General features: G+C 46.7%; 2 protein-coding genes across 2 annotated transcripts; one reads left to right on the top strand and one right to left on the bottom strand.

Annotated features, from left to right (window-relative positions):
- The first annotated feature begins 1535 nt into the window (after positions 1-1535).
- Positions 1536-7351, top strand: LOC104563932 (homeobox protein NANOG-like). Its single transcript, XM_010210536.1, has 4 exons — positions 1536-1716; positions 4807-5075; positions 6463-6552; positions 6989-7351. Exons 1-4 carry the CDS (start codon positions 1536-1538, stop codon positions 7349-7351), a joined length of 903 nt encoding a protein of 300 aa, XP_010208838.1.
- Positions 7352-15061: 7710 nt separating this feature from the next.
- Positions 15062-17586, bottom strand: LOC104563933 (homeobox protein NANOG-like). Its single transcript, XM_061988823.1, has 4 exons — positions 17418-17586; positions 16798-17069; positions 15974-16063; positions 15062-15478 (listed from the first exon to the last, which is right to left on the bottom strand). Exons 1-4 carry the CDS (start codon positions 17584-17586, stop codon positions 15062-15064), a joined length of 948 nt encoding a protein of 315 aa, XP_061844807.1.
- Between the last annotated feature and the right edge of the window lie 2865 nt (positions 17587-20451).

Here is a 20451-nt window from a genome sequence, read left to right as displayed (position 1 = left end):
CACAGAGGGGTACAGAGATAGTCCAAGTTAAATCATTTTACATGTCTGTGGATCTGCACCCTCATCTTTGGGCTTCTGACATGAGGCACACACATGTCCTGGTGCCAAGGTATGGCTGGCCCTAGCAAGAAATATTTGAATTAACTCTGGGACTTCTGTCTGTGCATTGAGAAATACAGACATTAGCTACAGACTCTCAATGTCTTTTGAGATTAAATTCATGAAATCTTCATAAACACAGGTACAACAAAATCTCCTGAGAAGAGGGGACTGAAGCAACCCTGTAGAGCAGACATATAGTTAGACCCTGCAGGCCCATAGCTGAATTCTGTGGCTCACACAATTACTTCTAGTTATTTAATGAACAGCCCCACAGGTGCCTGTCCCCTTGGGTGGGCCATATATCAGCAAACATCAGCTAACCCTGCCTGAAAGGAAACCCTTAATTTTCTTTATTCCAGACAGCCTGTGACAGCCTGGCAAAGGCCACAGCCAAGACTGCAAAAGAAAGGATACACCTTTCAGAGGCTATAGGGGAGCAAATCTGTTAGCTGTGGACCTCACCTGCAATAAATCTTTTCCTACCTTCACAGTGAAAATGTCTCTGCTGATTAAACCTCTGTACACCAGATAGCTGAGATTTCCACTTTTCTGCTCTGCAAAATGAGATCTGGTGTTGGTTGTGATTTGTCCAATATTTCTGAGTTTGGTCTTGCACACACATGTGGAATATAGCCAGACACACTTTCAGCTGGCCCCCTCAAATGCCTGCGTAAAGGAAATCCCTTCTGTTTCAAAAAGAGAGTAGGTTCTGTTCCCCAGATCTGTTTCTCACTTGTTTTTCCCCCTTGCTCCATCTTTGATGTCTGCTCTAGGAGTGTGGGAAGTGCTGTCAGGTTGGAAAGGTACGTATGTGTGTCTGTCTTGTGGGGATGTCAGTGTGACACAAGCCATGAAACAAAGGTCTCAGAACTCTCCATAACTTTGAGCCAGGGCTTGGGTTTGCCTGGCATGATACTGAGCAGCTCAGCACCAAATCTTTCTCCTGTGCACTCCTAGGTGGTGGAGATTGATTTGGATTTGTTCTCCCAGTGCAGTGAACACCTATCTTGTACAGGACATCTGTGCTCAGGAGATTGTTTTATGACAGGACAAACTGAGTTGAGCCAAACGACACAAGTGGGAGACAGTTTCCAGGTGCTCTGGATCAGACTCCTGCTCAAATCTGACTGAGGAACCTGCAGAATGGGAAGCATTCTAAAGGGACATATTTTAGCATTGATGCCATGTGTGGGTTTTCTCTCCTCCCCCCCACTCTGCTCTGTCCCCACCCCACCAATCAACCTCTTTAACATGACAAAGAGCCTTGAGGAGACAAGGATGGTGAACATTGCAGTCCCAGGCAGGGTGTACTAGCTATAAAGGTAACTGCTTGTCTACACTTAGGAGTTGCCTCAGCTTGCTGGTGAGACCTGTTCCTGGGGGAAGGTGGCATCTATTAGAAAGTGGGGGAACCACTCCTTCATCTGCTCCCCATGTGTGCACACTTGGCTTTGCCCCCCTACCAGGCTTACCCCGGCGGGACCGGCATGGGGTACCTGGAGTTCTACTGGAATTCATCGGGGGAGGCAGGACATGCCCCCACTTTGGCCGGGCCAGTGGCAGCCACCAGTGCCAGTCAGCTTCCAGAGGCAGGAGGGAAAAGGCAGGCGGCAGGTAAGGCCTTGAACTTTATCATTAGGACAGCTGTGGTCTCAGGTCAGCCACTCATTTAATGACCTTGAGCAATTTTTTCTCTCTCCTTGCCTTGATTTCCTAACGTGTGAGCTGGGCAAAGTATGATGGGATAAGCAAGCAGGATGGATGACCTTAGGCAGTCACACCATCTTTCCATGCTACATTTTTTTTAAAGGCTGTGAACTGGTTTCCTAAACCTCAGCAGAGTTCTCAAGTGTCCAGGCACCGGCAGGTCTGTACTCCATTCTGAAGGGTAATGTGACAACAGCGCCTCATGCGAGTTCATGGTTCTTGGTGCGGGAATGTCTGGACCTCCTTTTAGTCAAATGCTGTCATATGTGCTATGGAGAGAAACAAATCCCAAAGGCAATTCTGTTTGTGGCATCACTTATCCCCTCTTCCCCTTACATGCTCCTCATACTCTTAATGAGCACCCTTGCTTGTTAAACTCAAAGGCATGCTCTGACTCACTGTGCTGGGAAATCTGCTCCCTTTAAATCCAACGTTGTTACTCTCTGCTTCATTTACTTCTCCAATTTGCTCTCTCAATTTCCTTCTTGTTGCCTTGCCTTTCCTGCTTTGCCAAAAAATCCCAGGCCCTAACATGGTGGCATTTTCTGTTCCTGCAATTTTCCCATTCCAGTGAGTGGCAACAGAACAGCTGATGAAACCAGGTTTTAGCCCAGCCCTGCTGACCATTCAGGTAATCCTCAAGCTTTTGGAATACTGGTTTCAAGCTGTCAGATGCTTTGGAGAGCTCAGGAGAGTGACTAGTGGCTGCTTGGCATGCAGCTATTTGCCATGTAGTTTGGAGAAAGGCTTAGGTTCCCTGCATGATGCCGGCTCCACAAAGCCTATGGGCAGATTGATGCATTTATGCCCTTAAAGGGCCTGACATATATAACTTAAAACCCCATCCTCAAACTCTCTCTTCTGATGTGTCTCTACAGAAAGAGCCCAGTCATGGAAGCAAAGGCCTACATATATTAAGTGACTGTGGGAGTGGGTCTGTCTTGGATTTTCAGGTTTATTGCACTTGTTTGTGTTTCATGCTTCCTCTTTCATTCATCCTTCTCATGGGAGAAGGAGTGCCTTTGCCTTGAGCTTGAGCTGCAGGTAGTTATATGGGGGTTTGGGATGACACACTGAGTAGGAACATGTGGGAGTTTTAACTCTATGGTGCCTTTCTGTGATTCCTCTCTGACAAAAGACTTTCCTGTTTTCCAAGCCCACATTCTCAACATGCTCATTTCCTACTTGTAAGGTTTTTACTACATAGCCTGCAGGAGCCAAGCATCGTCTGGTCTCATATGAAATTTTAGCTTCCTGTGCATCCAGGTTACAGGTATTCAGGTCCTTGCAGGCTCTGCAGTCTAATCCCATGCACATAACCTTAGGCCCTTGTACCTCTTCTGTCGATGATCCCTTTCTCTTTGTAGGCAGCATCCCTTTGTAATCCTCATGGCCCTGTTCCCCAGCACCAGAAACCTGTCCTACTACACTCTTGCCTCTTCACACAGCCCATGCTTTCGGCAGTTATCATCTCCTTAGAGATAGGAAATAGCCAAGAGCAGGCCTATAAGAGCTGGCAACCCTTGAGCGACAGGCACCACAAAGACAGGTGTGCCTCTGACAGGAAGGGAACAGGGGAAAAGATACCATGGATATGGCCACATTCCTGATGCCCAGCAGCACCTCAAGGCTTTTGAGTGATTGCTTAGTAGCCTCTTAGCTTAGGACAGAAGAAGGAAGGGTTTAGTAGGGTGGACAGGGAGCAAGTTGCTCAGGAGGGTGTCACTACTTTGCACTGGACATACATTCAGGAGGTTGAGGAGGGTGTCTCAGTGAGCTTCAGAGTCACAGCTTGGCTAGGAAGGAAGGTTGGGAGTTATTGGCTGGACTCAGTAGTCAGAAGTGTGTACTGAAAATGGCACTGTCCCATTCACTGCACCTCCTCTCTCCTGAAATGTCAGAGAGGGGATGGGCCATGCAGAAGGTTTTGTGGAGGAATAGCTGGAGAAAGCTGGATGGACTGGTTTACCACAGCAGTTATGGGGAAGATTGGAGACTCCAGCATTACAGCCCTTGTCAGGGCTGGCCTGCAAATGTCTCAGCCTGTCACAGAGCCCAGCAACCAGCCACCTGACAGAAAGGTGCCAGTGTAATCTCTCTTGTTAGCATTTTCCTATTCAGGCAGCCTGAATGCATTTTGGCAGCTTTTGTCTGGACTAGTAGCCCAGAGTGTTTAGGAAGTTTTTTCTTGAGATCTTTATCTCAACTTTGTCCTCAACAGAGACCCCTAAGACATATACTAAGACAAATAAGAAGGGGCTTGGGCACCTTCTTCTGCACTCTTGAATTTTCCCTCCCCTGTCCTTGGTACAGGATTAATGGCTTTTCTCATGTGTCCCACACATCTACTTTTCCTTTCTCCCTCCTCACTTCCATGCCAAATTTCTCCCCTTCATTCTCTTGACAGAAGCAACCCTCACCCAAATAGGTCTCTCCATATATACACATTTCCAGCAATGGGATAGTCTGTGGCCAAAGCCACAGGAAAACAGGAGTGAGCCAATATCCATGGCCTGACTGATGCTCCCCACCAGCATTAACTGCTTTGCCCCACTGTACGCTCTGGTCGGTTGCTTTACCACTGTCTATTAAGTGCCTTGAAATTATTGGGCAGCCAGTTTCAGGGACCCCAGTCAACAACCAAAAACTGTATTTGTAGTTATGACCAGGCCTCTTTATACCACCCTGAGACCAAAATATTACCTGGGCCTTTTGGAAGATGCACTGTGCACCATTCTCCCCTCCCTGCCCTGACTTTTGCACCTGGCAGAAGGGAGCCACAGACATACTGGAGGGCCAGGCTGAGCAGCTACTTGCTGTCAGTGAGCTAGTCTGTGCTCACACATACATGAAGGAAGGAGGGTGATGCAACCTTTTCTTCAAGAGAGTCCCTATTTGGTAGGCAAGGATCTCCTCAGCAGGTTGGAAGCATGCTCATTCCCATGCAGCTGTGTATTATGTCTTGTATATCGTTTCTCATTGTCTTCTTATCTCTAGAAATATCCCCAGCTTCATCCAGTTCTGGGAATTTCAGCCAATTTACACCAGATTCAGCCACCAGTCCACATTCAGCATCCTCGTCCCCACTGCCTGAGTCTCAGAAGGGTGGAGAAGATGGCAGGGAGGGGGTGAGGAAGGCCAAAACCCGCACAGCTTTCTCCAAGGAGCAGCTGCAAACCCTGCACCAGCGGTTCCAGAGCCAGAAGTACCTCAGCCCCCAGCAGATCCGCGAGATGGCTGCTGCCCTGGGGCTCACCTACAAGCAGGTGAACTTTGACAAAGACTTTGACCCATAGTATTTGAACCCATCACTTTGGCTCCCTACTACACAGCAACCGAGTGTTCACATATGGCAGTGACAGGATGGAAAGACAAGTCCCAGGTAGAGGGTAGAGGCAAAGGTGCCAGCTAACAGTTGCTCACCTGCCTACTCATGCCCAGAGATCAAAAGCACTTCCGAGGGACAGAGAAGTCAATGGCACCTCAATGGAGTCTCCCCAGTCAGGGATCAGTTAAGGGTACTGTTTCCAACACCTGTAGTAGAATTGCAAACATGGTGATGAATATGTTGTCTGACACAAACATCCTCTGCTCTGGGCTTGACAGCACTTCAGACTTTTTCCATGTACTGGTGAAATTCACAGAAAACCTGCCATACAATCAGTACTCTGAATTGCTGGGCTGCAACATGCTGAAAGCTATTGCTAATGTTTTCCAGGGCTGATCTTGTCCAATATCTATTAACATCTCACACTCAGTACTGCCTGGCTGCTTGACACATGCTCCCCCCTCCCTGTGGGTACTGCTAGGTTCATACATTGCAGCCCTTCAAGGTCTCTGCTGATCTCCAGGTATGTTGTCTGTAGTGAACTGGTGCTGGCTCAAATGGTGTCTTCCTAATGCAGAGGGGACTGGGCAACACATAAGTGCTCAAAGTTACAAGTCCAACATCTGCCTCCTGGAATTTGGATCTCAGAGATGGGCATAATGGCCAGATACCTCAGGATGTCCTGGGACTGAGAAAAAGTCAGATATGCAGTGTAGGTACATGCATATGCAAGCAGATACACAACTGGTTCTGTCAGGAACAAGACCAGTGTGTCACAATCTGCTCTTTCTTTGAATCCACATCCCTGCAAAGGCTGCTCTCACAACACAGACACAGCCCTGGGGGGAAACAGCTCTGGAATTCAACCCAGCAAGGAGCTTTGAATTTGGGAACTGCTGGGTGCAAGGAGAAAGCCTCTCCTTTCTCTGAGCAGAAGCATTCAGAAACAGCGTCTTACAAGGCTACCTGTAGCTTAGGGGCTTTACTTGTATCACAGGGGCTTGTAGAGACCTAGGGGGAGTCTAATTTGTAGCAGCAATTCATGTCTGTGATTGAAATGAGTCAATTTGTCGTGGCTATGACTGTCCTGTGGACACAATGCTGCCCCTCCCCCTCTATGCAGATTCACTAGCCACCTGCTGAGGCTGCCAGACAGACATCTCCCCTTGGCCACAACCCCAGGGAGCTCTTAAAGGCCTTTATCTGCTGCTGCCTATATATCTATGCTACTTGGTCAGTCTCCCCTCAGTTCTTCCTGCCTGAATTTGATACCATTTTCTCTTCCCTCTCCTTTGCTGATATTGTCTCTGCTCTCCCCCACTCAGGTGAAGACTTGGTTCCAGAACCGGAGGATGAAGCTGAAAAGGTGTCAGAAGCACAGCCTGTGGACTGAACGAGCCCAGTGTCTCATGCAAGTAAGAACACAGCACATGACTCAGCATAGCCCATCTGTCTGGGCAGATAAGTCCTAAGATACATTTCATCCACGGGGGCAACTTAAGCATGCAGTACCCTGACTTCTGGTTGCTTCAGGGCAGGGGCAAAGGCTTGACTAGGCTCTCTGTGTTCTGTAGCTTAATAGTGGGCTGGCTATGCCACTGAAATGCTTCCAGACAAATCCTACTTTCATCATATATGTGTGTCTATATATATATATATATGGCATATATATACATGACTGTATCCACCCCTGAGCTATGGCAATGGATATGCTGCTTCTTTCTTTCCAATGCCATTGTTGCTGATTGAGAGACAACATGAATTGTGAAGGGGCAGAGTCCAGTATGTGGTCAGGCCTGTGTACACCAGTGGAGAAGCTAAAGGTCTTGACTCACCGTCCTTCCCTTTCAGAGTGGTTTCCAGCCAAGTACATACCTGGATGTGCACCCCAAATTCCACCAGAGCTACCCGATCACCACAGCCAGCAACATCCAAACTCTACCTCCCTCCCGTCAGCACTATGGAGCAGGGCAGAACGCTTACACCATTGTGACCAGCGAGGATGGAGGGATCTTTGGCAAAGGTGGGGGCACCTGCAGCGTCCAGCAGACAGTGGGCTTCATCACCCAGCACAAAGTAGACTTTTACCACAGCTGTCCTGGCAGTGTGGAATACCCAGGCACAAAGACAGGTGACAGCTGTAACTTTCGCCACTCCGCCACCATGGGGTCTCCTTTCCCAACCACTGCTGGCCATCATCTCTATCACTCCTAAGCACTGTGAATGTGGGGTACTTGGGCACCTATGAATCAAATCTTTTTCTCATCTCTCCCTTTGTTATTCATGTGCTCTCCAACTCAGGGGTATTGTGTAGCTAGAACCTGGTTGGCACCCAAACACATGCCTGCAAGCGTGCACAGACACATACATATACAGGCACCTGTTTGCTCATATATGTACATGAAGTCCTTCATTCATATGCCCTTACACATGTATACCCCCTTCCCCCTTCTTTATTAGCACAGACAATAAACTTCTCTTATGTCAAGACCCAAGATCTTGCTACCTAGGTCTTGCTACCCCTGGATCTTCTAAATTATTGTAACTTAGCTCAGAGGAGGCACACATTCCTTTGGAGAATCTCATTTATACATATGACTGTACAGTTGTGTATACATAACACATGAAGCCATGGGCTGTATGGAGAGGTGCTGGTCACATATCTTTCAAGTTGGAGAAGTTATTATCACACGCCAGGCATCAATTTGATGGTTAGACCCACAGTTCTGTATGTCAGCTGCAAGGTATAGAATTGATGAAGTGTCTCGTGAAGGGAGATATGACGTAGTTTGCAGAAACGTTGGTAAAGTAATCTTATAAGCATCAAAATTATAAAAAAGCTCTTTGTTCTAGTATATCTTTCTGTGCTTTTCCTCAAGAAAACCAAACTGCATCAATTTGGCAAACAATAAAACATTTTTGAGATGGATTATGTATTTTTCTGTGTCTTTTTTTCCCACTGTAATAGAGTATTGCAATATGAAATCCAGAGGGAGCATAAATAGCCATAGAAACTGTATGCCATAGCTATTACTGATTTGACACTGAAGCTATAGACAAGAGATTTTTTTCTGTGTTATTGGTGGATCAGCTTCGTGAGTCTTGGCAATGCCAGATGTCAAAAGAGTCAAAAGACAAGGTGAGTGACTACCACCTATCTTGAGAACTTCCCCTACCCAGCAATATTTAATACTGGGACTGGACAAACCAGTAAACATATTTTTTTAAACTTCATACTATGTAAATATTTAAGTACCTAAAACTAGGTGCATATTTAATAAGAGAGTCATGATTCCCTGAGTGATAGGTTTTCTATTACTCTTTTTTATGACAATGACTTCAACGTAACAGGATGAAGCAACTGTTGTGGTAAAAAAAAAAAAAAAGTGAGCATAAACTGAAGGCAATCAATGTCTGTGACTAGGGTAATAACGGGCATGGTTTTCTATTGACAAAACTGGTTTATGTCCCTCTGCTTCACAGCTGTTTGCTCCCACCCCTGCTCCCTCATGATACTACTCTGACCCTTCAGTTGGTCATGGAGCTGTATGTTTATGGAGCTGTACTGTAAACTGTATGACCAGCACAATTTGGGGAAAAATAAGGCTTTTGGCAGGGTAAGTGTCCTATCATTTTGGAGATCCATTTTAAAACACAGCCCAAAAACACATGTCCTACACACCTATGCTTGGGAAAGACATGTTCTTGCAATCACTGCACCATCAGAGGGGTGGGATGGATTGAGTTAGCTTAACTGAAAAGGTGCTGGTTAACATCTGAAGATGGACTACAATAGCAGCAATTATCAGAGACATTACATGAGTGCCCAGATTTTTTTAGCTCCTTTGGAGTTAACAGTGTTGCTACTAACCTGAATACTATCTGAAATCTTTCCCTGCACCCCACTCAAAGGCTACCCTAGGTGAAAAAAAAGAGTTTGCTAATCATCCTCACTAATAAGTTACTGAAAAAGGAGTCACCAGTCATGCCCTGTTCCTTCAGGCTTTCTTCAGGATGGTAGGATCTTACTGTGAAGTCTCTGGGACTGCCTTGCAGAAGGATACTGGCTATAAGAGCAACAATTATGATCTCCGTGCTATTGACCTTCAAAGCTATGCTAACAAACACTACCAAATCTTGTAGTTTACTCAAGAGACCCATAAAACTTTTCAAAGGTCATCATTCAAAGACAGAACTTATTGCCACAGACAGTTCTGTAAACTGTTGCCTGCAGCAACTCCAACAAGCAGGTAAGCAACTTCCAGGAAGGCAGTTTGTTCAAGTCTGCTGTGTCAGGAGCTGCATTCCCGATGTCCTGTGTAATAGCAGTAGGAATGCAGCTCCTGTTACAGGAGTCCTTCAGATGATAGACAGTCAGCCAGCAAGGGACACTGGGGACTTGCTCTTTCATCTTTCCCTGGTATCTAAGCAATAACTTGAATCTTAGGGCTCACCCAAGGCAGCAGTACAGATGTTGTAATCTGGAAAAGATTTAGTGACTCAGATCAAGTCCAGCTGCTGCAAATACACTCAGTGAGCAGATGGACTTCCATCAAATATGAGAAATTAATTCTAGCCTGATTATGAGATACACTGATATGACCTGAGTGGGCTCTTCAAAACATACACAGTGTACAGACATTATGGCCCTCACAGGAAAAAAAGTGCCTTGATTTTGGGTCCTTCCTGTATCTTGACTGCTCAGTAACAGCCAAGACACCGTTGGCCTCTGGTGACAGGCCAAGTAAGACGTGTGGTAATGCCTTACAGAAAATTTCTGAAACCCTCTTAGCTTAGCACTTGAGTCATGTATTGTAGATAGATAACTAAATATAATGTTAACACATATCTGTAGGGAAGAGCCTATTAACACAAAGATCATGCCTTTTATCTGCACTCAAGAGTCAGCTGGGGCCAGTCAGAAGAAACATGTAGCTTGTAAAACATTGCTGCAGGCCATGTTGACACAGAGAGTGAGGAATGAGGCTGCTTACACCACTCTGTTTGCTTGGTATTTTGCCTATGGGACAGTAAAGGAAACCCAGAAAACTAGAGAATAAACCCTGGTCTACATGGTCTGTACTAGATCTAATTTCTTCTGTTTGCATGGGATTCTCTGCACCACTGGAGCTACATCTGCAGCATTGACAAACTGGATTGTTGACACAACATAAATACTGCAAAAGTGCAGTGTATTCCTGCAAGCTATTATGCATATAAAGAGCTCCATATGGGCTTATAGCTTGATCCTAAAAGGATTTGCTGGCACACAGTTGCAATGTGCAGAAATCACTGTTACACCACACAGCCACAAGAAGCATCAGTCCTAACAGAGATGTAATGTAATCCCAACAGAAATGGCTTTTATGGAGATGCATGTACTTCCTCTGAGAAACTGATATAAACCCTTTTGGAAGTGTGAGTCCAGAGAGATTAGTTGCATATCAACCCATTTTGGTCATAGTGCTGCAATAACCTGTGCAGTTGTTTCACACTGGTGATGTGGCTCACTGGTAACAGATCTCTAACACCACATAAAGGCAAATTCAACATCCTACTTCATTTCACAGCTTCTAGAAACTCCTCCTGAGCTAACAAGCAGGACCTTCCAGCCTACCACCCCAAATTCCAACAGCCACTCTGCATATTCTCTCCAGCTCCTACAGCTGCATGCACTTGTCAAATCTGAGTGCAACACAGGCAGGTGAATAACACCTGTGAAGGAACACTCAGTTTCCATGGAATGCGTGGTAAATACAGCAACTTAAACCACAGCATGCATAGTGAGCTGTTTCAGCCCCAGGGTGACAATAACAGTTTCTGCTGAAGACATCTGGCAGCAGAGTTCTGGCTACCTCCTTAACCATGTGTCAGGAACATGGAAGAGAAACATGCTTAACAACACAGGTAATCTGTAGCAAGCACCCTCTGCAATCATGCCGTCTTCCAGGCTAGATACACCTTTTTCTATTGTTGAAGCTCATACATAGAGAATCTAGTCTTTCTTCCTCGTCTACAGGCTCAAACCTCCACTCCTGTTTCTTCCTGCACATATTCCACCTCATCCTTGGAAGCAGAGTATTACAGTTTTGCAAAGGGAAAGCGAACATGCTTTGACACTCAAGAGTTCAGCAAAGGACCTGTGGCAGTTTGAACCTGAGCAGTCAGCAACCTGTTTAGCCAATTGAGGAAATAGGAATTGAACTGTCCGTTTCAGATAGCTGAAAAGCTATGGTGGTGTACTGCAGTTTAAGGAACTTGATATTAAACTCAAATATAGTTATTAGTTTAAACTATGGCTGTTATCAGGAGCTTGGTTCTGCTGATACAGCAGTAGCATCATAGATGTCATAGAATGGTAGGGGTTGGAAGGGACTTTTAGAGATCATCTAGTCCAACTACCCTGCAGAAGCAGGTTCACCTAGATCGGGTCGCATAGGAACATGTCCAGGTGGGTCCTGAAGACCTCCACGGAAGGATACTCCACAACACCTCAGGGCAGCCTGTTCCACTGCTCCATCATTATCCATTGATCAGACAGCTGCCTTGTTCTATTAGTGCTGCTATCCTGTAGACTTGCATCCCTTAGTTGCATGCAAGTTGGACAGGTGTTCAAACAGGTATGTAAGGAAAGCAAGGCTCAGATGAACCACAGTTCACTGAGAAGGATTGTCATTGAGTCTCTAAATTGGTGGCTGCTTAGACCCAGTATGTCTGCCTCACATATTTCAGTGTTTTAAGCATTGCTCCCAGCTACTAAGAGAAGATAAATGCAATCTTGGGGCAAAGCAGGGAAAGAAACAATTTTATATTACTTTGGTGCTGGAGGTAGGATTCAGGTACTCATACACAAACTTCTGCTGCCACTTGAGGTTAGCACAAGAACCTGAGGAGAGGTGCTGTCTCCATGAGGCAGCACTTCCAGACCTCCAGATGGAAGTGCTGTTGTGGTTTTGCCCAGTCAGCAAAGAAGCACCATGACAGTCTCTTGCTTGGTGCCCCCCATCCACCCCCACTCGTCTTAGGATGGCAGAGGCCCCAGTGAAATGGGAGTAAAAAGATAAGCAAGGTTGTTGTGGATTAAGACAAGGGCAGAGAGGGCTCACTGCCAATTACAGTTCTGGGCAAAACAGACTCCAGTACTAGACTTAGAGAGGAAAGTAGGAACGTTTATTCTACAAGAAACAGAATGGAATAAAAGCAAAAAGGGAGGAGGATGATGAGAAAATGACAACCAATACTTTATGATCTCCCTCCCCCATCCCTCCTTTCTTCCCGGGCCCAGCTCACTGCTCCCAGTATCTCTACCTCCTCCCCCCTCAATGGCTAAGGGGGGCAGGGAGTGGGGGATGTGGTCAGTCTCTCTCAGATGAGGATGACTCCTGGCATTCTTCCCCTGCTCCAACACAGGGTTCCTCCCCCAGGACACAGTCCTTAACGAACTTCTCTGGTGTGGGTTGTTCCCAGCAGCTGCAGCTTCTGCTGCTATAGGGTCCCTCACACGGGGGACAGTCCCTGGTGAATATCTCAGGCATGGATCCTTCCCCAGGGTTGCAGTTTCTGCAGTTTTAGGGTCCCTCCCTCAGGAAAAGGCCTCTTCTGGGCAAAAGTTTAATGAGCTGCTTTGTCATGGGTTACATGTTACACAGCTTCTGTGAATATTGGGTCCCTCCCATGGGACATGGCTTGCTCAGCCATAGTTTTAATGAAGAAAAATCACTGCCTCTGGCTCAAGGCTTTGTAGTAAAATGAGTCTCTACCACTGATGCAGGGTCTTTAAAGAAATGAAAATAAATCTCAGCTTCACCAGTCCTCTCCTTAGAATGTAGGGAAGTCTCTGTTCCCTCACTGACCTTGGAGTCCGCATGGTTGCTTCTCTCTCTCTTCCCACTCCTTGCACCACCACCAGCCAGAAAGGAAGATGGGACAGAAGAAAGAAGGAACAGGAAGAGCCCCCCTCTTTTGGCTTTTTAAAAAGTGATCACGGAGGCGTCTAATTGGCTCGGCCCCAGAAGTGTGTCTGGCTCAGAGCTGGGGAGAGTTTTGAGCAACTTCTTACATGAGCCCTCTTTACAGCCCCTTCCCCCTTATCATAAACAGCTTCATGTCAAACCATGACACATCTTCTGGAGCAGCAGCAGGTGGCCACACAGTCTCAAAGGACACTTTTTTTTTGTTCCTACACTCATACTTCAGCAGTTATTTTGAAGCACTGCAGTTTAAGGACCAACACAAGGATATTATGTGGCTGCACATATAGCAGTTTAACAGTCCAGCTGCCTATCCCTGAAGCACGCCCTTTGCACTAGAAAACACACCTGCATGTTAAAAACAAGGCTGATGGACCAACTCTTTTTAAACATCTGCTTGGGAGAAACATGGTAAGGTTACTTTTTTCCTCCTTTCCAGAGTACTGCTGCTCTACCCTGTGCAGAATAACCGTCCTCGTAGCAGGCTGTTCAGATGCAAGCTGGTGACACTGTTTTGAAAATAATTGCTTTATTTTAATGTTATTTCAAGTTTCTAAGAACATTAAGTAGAAACAATGTAATAAAAGACAACATGCACATAACATAAAACATGCTTGAGATCACTGCAAGAAAATACACTTAAAGAAAAACTATTCAGGTACAACAAATGTTTGCCTCCACTGCAGTGAAAGTTTAACTTCAACATACAACCCTTCTGCAGGCTTTTGAAGACAGGGATGCAGTAAAAATTGTGCACCAAGCACAAAACAAAAAAAAGGGAGACAACTAAGCCCTGGGGAAGGGACAAAAATCCAACTTGTTTACATACTTAAAACTGGGATTAGACAGAGTGAGGAACCATCCTGCTCTAGCCTCTTGGGATGACAACTCCACTGAGACTCAAGAGGATTGTCCACCTCCAACATCAGGGTTCCAGGATAAGCAACATTAAACATCACCTTTAAAATAACAAGTATTTTAGCTAGCTGCCTGCCTCTACCCCAGGGAAAGCTGCATTGCAGTGGTGCTGTGTTTGCAAAGTGCTAGGGGACCATCACATACAGATGAGCAGATTGTTCTCAGAGCTTCTCATACTTCCAACAGTGGAAGTTTGGGCTAGCCTCTGCTGCAATTTGCAGGCTGAGACAAGCAAACAGTCTCTCAACAGAGATGTAGACAGGCAAGATCTAAACTGGGTGGGGACAGTCCCAGAGACATGATCTTGAATGAGCTGATAGGCACAGATTAGTACCTTTGGAAGCTAAAATCTCCACATGAGATACTGGCAATACCCTACATTCCACTTTCCTCAGTTCCTCCCCTTCTCTCAATTGCCCTGTGTATGCAGGACAGCATCAGGCAAGGGGTAGGCAGATGCTGACAACTCCAGGAGGAATTGTTGAGAGAAACTGAATAAAATCATCTGAAATCAGATGATTTCATGTAGCTTTCCAGTGAAGGAGGAGAGGATGCAGATGAAGAACCTATTAGCTGAGAGACTGACTGAGGTAGCAATGGAAACAGGCAACACAGATTCTGGGCTATAACAGGGTATTTCTAGCAGAAATATGCTAAAGTATAGGATTATCTTCTCCAGCAAAGCTCCACCACATGACACACAGATCAAGGATCAGAAATCACCTGTCTAAAGAGGCAGCAGAGGAATGTGAGACTTGGTCAGTAAGTGACAATCTTCCCCACCTCTGCCATTTTTGGCTATGGCATTGCACATTTTCCTCCCTGAATCAAGCTTCATCTATCCACACACAACACACCCTTGCCAAGGCTTAGCTATAAACGGATGCCTTTAAAGAGAAAACTAGCCCAAGGCAGCAGGGTGCTGAGCCCCACCATGGTTAAAACAGGAGTAGGTGAGGAAGAGCAAGAGAAAGGACGAGAAACTGGATCCCTGAATCAAGACCCTAGAAAGCCCATGAGAGAAAGCCACTTAGACCTAAGATTGATAACCACTTTGGGTCCCCAGGGTATGCCAAGGGGTCTGGTACTGATGCTGTGCAGGAGAACTCAAGAAGGGTGTGACATTGTCAGAGGTGCTCTGGAAGCCACAGGCATCTTCTGACTCCAGGCTGACGCAATCCATATCAGAAGGGTAGCTGTGATAGAAGTTCATCTGGTGGCTTAACAAATCCATGGCTTGCTGGGCATTGCAGCTTGTCCCATCTTTTCCAAAGAGCCCTTCATTCTCCACAGCCATGAACGAGTACAGGCTCTGTCCATTCCCGTAAGTCTGGCCACTGCTGTAAGCCTGGTGCATGTTGGTCACAGCCTGAAGGCTTCTGTTGGCACTGACCTGGAAGCCCTGGTGAAATGTGTGTGTTATGTCCAGGTACCCAGCCTGATGAAATGCATTCTAGGAGAGACAGAGAAGGTTGTTCAATAACGCAAAGTATCACATCAGCTGTGCCCATTCCTTTGGATGGGTCCTGCTTTCCTTCTGCCTCCTCATCCAAGCCAAACAATAGCATCTTTTTTGTACTCAATGTTCTCATTGTAGAGTAATAATAGAGAAGAAGACAAGATCTTAAATTAGTAATTTCCAACTCAACATGCCTGGAAGCACTATGCTGGGGACAAAACCAGCATGAGTAGCCTTTGCTGGCTCTCTGCAGACATTGTTTTTTACCCAGTTTCATGTTGGGAGGCAAGTGAACTGGAAATGAAGTACTTTCAGTATGAGGAGAGGCTTAAAATAGATGCCACTGCAAAAGAAGCCCCATTATGAAAAATATAATTTGCTGGGAAATACAAAGTCCTGTGCATTGTTCAAGTTAGCAAGTTGGAGATGATGCACTTTTTCTACAGACTGGAGAAACTGTGACTGGTGGTGATGGGGGAATTAACTTACCTCTGGTAAATAGAACACTCTTTCCACCCGCCGTCTCTCCTTCTGGCCACGTTTAAATTTCATTCGTTGATTCTGAAACCATGTTTTCACCTAGAAGTGGTGGGGAAAGGACAGAGTATTAAAAAATTATTCTCAGAGCTTATTACACAACCTAAAAGTGGTTTACCTTCTACTGTATTCATATTTCTGGTGCTGTACATAATTTCAGCTGCTAACAACATGCAGCAGACGCAGGCAGCTGTGGAATCACAGAGCTGAGACTTGAAAAACTTAAGACTCTTACTCCTCAGATCACCATGGGATTTTTCATGACATCAAAAACCCTACCTGAAAGGCAGGCCGAGAAAACCGCAGAGATACAAGTTGTACAGCAGCAGCATCTCACTGCTGCATCAAGACTCACAAGTGAGTCACTCCTTCAGTCAGACATAAGCAGCTAGTGAGGCAAGGACCCTCTCTCTAGGGGGAGAACGAGGTGCTGCTCTGACTAAGGCAAGCTCATATAGCAGTGCAAGTATCTGACTTCACATTCAGAGACCACACATGTCCACACAATCACCTGACTCTGCATAGCCCTGCTCTGTGTGCACTTTCAAACACCTGCATGGAGTGGGTGGATAATTCTAGAACCAAATATAAGAGCAAGACTGAGTCATAAATTTTCACACCCTCTGCTCTCATGTATGCAATGGCATAAACAAGACCACAAAAGAAACTAAGGAGTTTAAGAAAAACTGCCAAAAACCAAACAAACAAAAACTTGCCCACAAGATCACTTCATACCAGGGACGCAACTCAGCTGCAACTCAAAGCAAGATGTTCACCTGCTTGTAGGTGAGCCCCAGGGCAGTAGCCATTTCCCGGATCTGCTGGGGGCTGAGGTACTTCTGGCTCTGGAACCGCTTGTGCAGGGTTTGCAACTGCTCCTGAGAGAAAGCCGTGCGGCTCTTGCTCTTCTTCACCACAGCCACACCATCCTCCCCCTTTACATTCTGGAAAGACGGGTGGGGAGACTGGCACTCTGTGGTGGGGCTAGTGGCAGAGTCGGGAGTGTACTGGATGAGTGTCCCTGAGCTACAGAAGGCCGGAGACACCCCTGAAGAGAAAAGAGAAAACCGAGGTGAGCAGAGACAGGCGGATCAGGTTAAAGGACTTGCAAGTCCCACTTTTAAAGAAAACTGAAGCTTGCGGGTGCACTGAGGCCTCGCCGGGGCTCCGCAGGCGAGGCAGCGCGGAGAAGCGGGCTCAGGCACCCTAGGGGCGGCAGAACCGAGGCGGCTCCCTGCCTGCACCTCTGTCCCATCTCAACCCGTCTCGTCCCGTCCCGCCCGGCCACAGGGGCCCTGGCAGCCGGACGGCTCCCGCCGCCGTCCTTCCTCCCTTCCCGGGGCAGGGCCACAAGGGCCGCGCCGCCGAGGGCTGCACGTTCGCTCCGGGGCCCTACCTGCGTGGTTGGGAGTGTTTGCCGCCGCGGGGCAGGAGACAGGATCCGCCACTGGCGCCTCCCCGGCGGGCACGCTGTCCGTGCTCCCTGGAGAAAGCCAGTAGTAGTCTCCATACCTGACCGGGACAGTGTAAGGCAGGTAGGGCGGCATGGCCAGGTGGGTGCTCATGGTCGTGCCGGGACTTCCAGCCCCGGAGCAGGCAATGGAAGCTGTAGGCAGCACGCAGGCAAAGTACCCCATTAGGTGGAGGTGGGGGGACGCTTTATGTTTCCCCCCCCCCCATCCCGGCCTGGGCTAGAAGGAATTGTCATGGCCATTGTCATGTTAAAAGTCAATTGATTGGAGAGGAGGGGCTTTGGGGTGTGGGGCTGGGACACCAGACACCGCTTCCCACCTCGGCTCCTAAGTGCCGTGGTGGGGATCAGGCAGTGGCTGGCAACACGCTCTGACTGCCAACACTGCTGGGGGGCAGGAGGAAGGGCCGATTTTTCCCCTAGGGGCCAGAAGGCCAGAAGAGAGCCAGCTGGTGAGTTGGACAGGGCTTGGCCTCCACCCCCACATTTAACACTCTTCCTCCCCACCTCCTCACCAGTCCCCACTCAAATGAAAGAATGGAGGGGAACCCAAAACCTGCCCCGGGGTATGCGGAGACTCTAAGTGTCTGCATTGCAGATCGCAACTATCATTGCAAACAGATAAGCCCTTCACCTTCCCATAGCTGAATACAGACGGGACAGGAGGGATGGTGCTGCTGACCTCTGTCTGTGTTGCAGGGAAGAGGGCTTTTCCAGCAGCTAGCCCAAGCCTGAGACAGGCAAGCCTGCTTTGCAAGGGCACAGAGGAGTGACACTTCACCTTTTTTTCAGGCTCTTTTCCTCAACTATTTGACACTTTTTCTTTTGAAATAAGCAATTTTTTTTAAAAAATTGCCATACATGAGGGAATCACATGGTTAGATTCCAAATTAAATGAGAGAAGTGCAGCAGGAAAAAAGCCTACAAATATATAAAAATCTTAAGGACTTGGAGACAGGGCTTACAGCTTGGGGAAGATAAAACTCTCCTTCCACCCCTCTCCTCAATACAGCTCCTTTTAAGGAAACTGAGCGCTTATTCAGAGGATCTCACAGACTGAGAATTGCAAAACCTAGAAAAAACACCTGGGGAATGTACAAATGTGACGTATCAAGAAAATTCTCCACCTTTCCAAGTGCAAAGAAACAGCACACAGGCACCTACTTGTATACCAAGGCCAGGCAGTAGCTACTAGCCCCTTGCACTGTCCAAAATCTCTTAGAGATGACAAAGGAACTATCCTTGACTTCCATATATCTCCTCCTCCCTCCCCTTTTGAGTCACGATGAGAAATGAGCACCAGCTGGTGCCCTGAGACCACGGCTGGTAGCTACCATCCTCCCTCCTCCCTTCCCCCCCCCCCCCCCCCCCCCCGCCCCTCCGGGTGTTGCTTGCCTGGAGGGGTTTTTCTCTAGCCCACCTTTGATCATCTCCTAATTAACAGTGATTTTGTTTCTCAATTAGAATCTGAACAGGGTCCAGATGGAGCGATGATTAGAAACAAGGGGAAAAGTGGAAAAGTGGTTATAAGTGGGCAAAGGCAATGAAATACAGAGCTAGAGGCAGAGAAAAACATAGGGTTGCAGAGTTGTAATGTATAAATCAGATTCCCTGCTTTGTAGTGCTCATGGAACTTTACTTCATTTCCCATCTTTTTTTTTTTTCTTCTTCGTTTGCCTTTTGATTTTTCTCATTCCACCGGTCTTCCCTTTGCTTTGATTTTTATGCTTTAACTGCCAAATCTATTTTCTTTTCCATATATATCCCCTTCCAGTGAGGCTAATTTGCTCCATTTCCCCAATACCTCTAATCAGGTGACCAATCATGTATATTTCAATGTTTTTGTGAGATAAGCAAGACTCGTGTGGTGTGAGTGCATAAAACCATAGCATCCAAAGTCAGAACTGGTTTAGGAAAAGAATCCAGTTATTTCCCCCAACATAGCTGAGATGCATAAAAACATCTTGGGAAGGTAAATCCAGAAGTCATACAGGCACAGAGGATGTTATGGGAAGCAAGATGCAGATGTTTAAGAGAATGCTTGATGTGGGACATCTGCCCTGTGGCATGCTTTTAAAAAATACATTTTGATTATGACTTATGGAGAAGATGCCAAGTATCCTCTAATAGGGTTTTTTTGTTTTTGTTTTTTTTTTTTTTGCATTGTTTTCAGGTGGAACAGCAAACTGTTCAAATCTAGTCTAGCCCTGTTCTTTTCAATAGGACCAAATAGCGGCAACAATTTGGGTTTTTGGCCCAAGGTTGTGTCCCACTCTCCCTTCATACTGTGGCCAGTCCCTCTCTTGCAGTTCTCAATTCATCATGTGCCTAATACTGTGAACTATCAGTCAAGTGACTAAGTGCAAGCTGGCTCATGAAGTGTATGGCAGTAAATGTAACCACTCACTGGGCTGACACTTGCCCTTACAGGTCTTCATAGTCCTTCAACGGTAGAGACAGAAGCTCAGGTCTAAAAGTGGTCTTGGCCTAAGTACAGGTAAGACAGGACTATGCCTGGAAGATGTTTTCATCCAGCCAGTTCTACTTGCAAGGGATTCATTAGTGTCAGTAGGGAGCTCAACCTTGTGCCGAAGTGATGCAAACAAGACAGTTTACATAGACTGGAGCTGGGGAAGCAGCACCTGTCTGACACTGTAAATCCAGCTCTGGAGCTCATACTGCTGGGTCAGAAATGCTAATGAGTTCCTACCTCAGGATGTTGTTAAACTCATTTTAATCAGCAGCTTAGTGTTACACCGATAGAGATAGTATCAAATTTTATGTAGATTAAGTGCTTTTCTGCCATCCTGCAGCTAGCTCTAACCTGGGCCATCCGTGTTTTGGTGAATACTGTGAAGTGTCACTGAGTGTCGCTGTGTCCTTCTGCTCGGAAGCTGAGTGCAGGCTTGGTGTTAGTGAACAGGGAACCATGGCCTCTTTCCCGGGAGCCATCATCCTT

This window comes from Colius striatus, chromosome 1, assembly GCF_028858725.1.
Source record: "Colius striatus isolate bColStr4 chromosome 1, bColStr4.1.hap1, whole genome shotgun sequence".
NCBI classification, from domain to species: Eukaryota; Metazoa; Chordata; class Aves; order Coliiformes; family Coliidae; genus Colius; species Colius striatus.
This window is presented reverse-complemented; position numbering and strand designations above follow the sequence as displayed.

Excerpts from the sequence above, each read along its gene's own strand:
- LOC104563932 (XM_010210536.1), top strand. The coding sequence starts at position 1,536 with ATGTGTGCACACTTGGCTTTGCCCCCCTACCAGGCTTACCCCGGCGGG. Across the intron at positions 5,076-6,462 it reads TGGGGCTCACCTACAAGCAG|GTGAAGACTTGGTTCCAGAA; the intron begins GTGAACTTTGAC and ends TCCCCCACTCAG. Across the intron at positions 6,553-6,988 it reads GAGCCCAGTGTCTCATGCAA|AGTGGTTTCCAGCCAAGTAC; the intron begins GTAAGAACACAG and ends CTTCCCTTTCAG.
- LOC104563933 (XM_061988823.1), bottom strand. The coding sequence starts at position 17,586 with ATGAGCACCCACCTGGCCATGCCGCCCTACCTGCCTTACACTGTCCCG. Across the intron at positions 16,064-16,797 it reads TGGGGCTCACCTACAAGCAG|GTGAAAACATGGTTTCAGAA; the intron begins GTGAACATCTTG and ends CACCACTTCTAG. Across the intron at positions 15,479-15,973 it reads GAGTGTTCTATTTACCAGAG|AATGCATTTCATCAGGCTGG; the intron begins GTAAGTTAATTC and ends TGTCTCTCCTAG.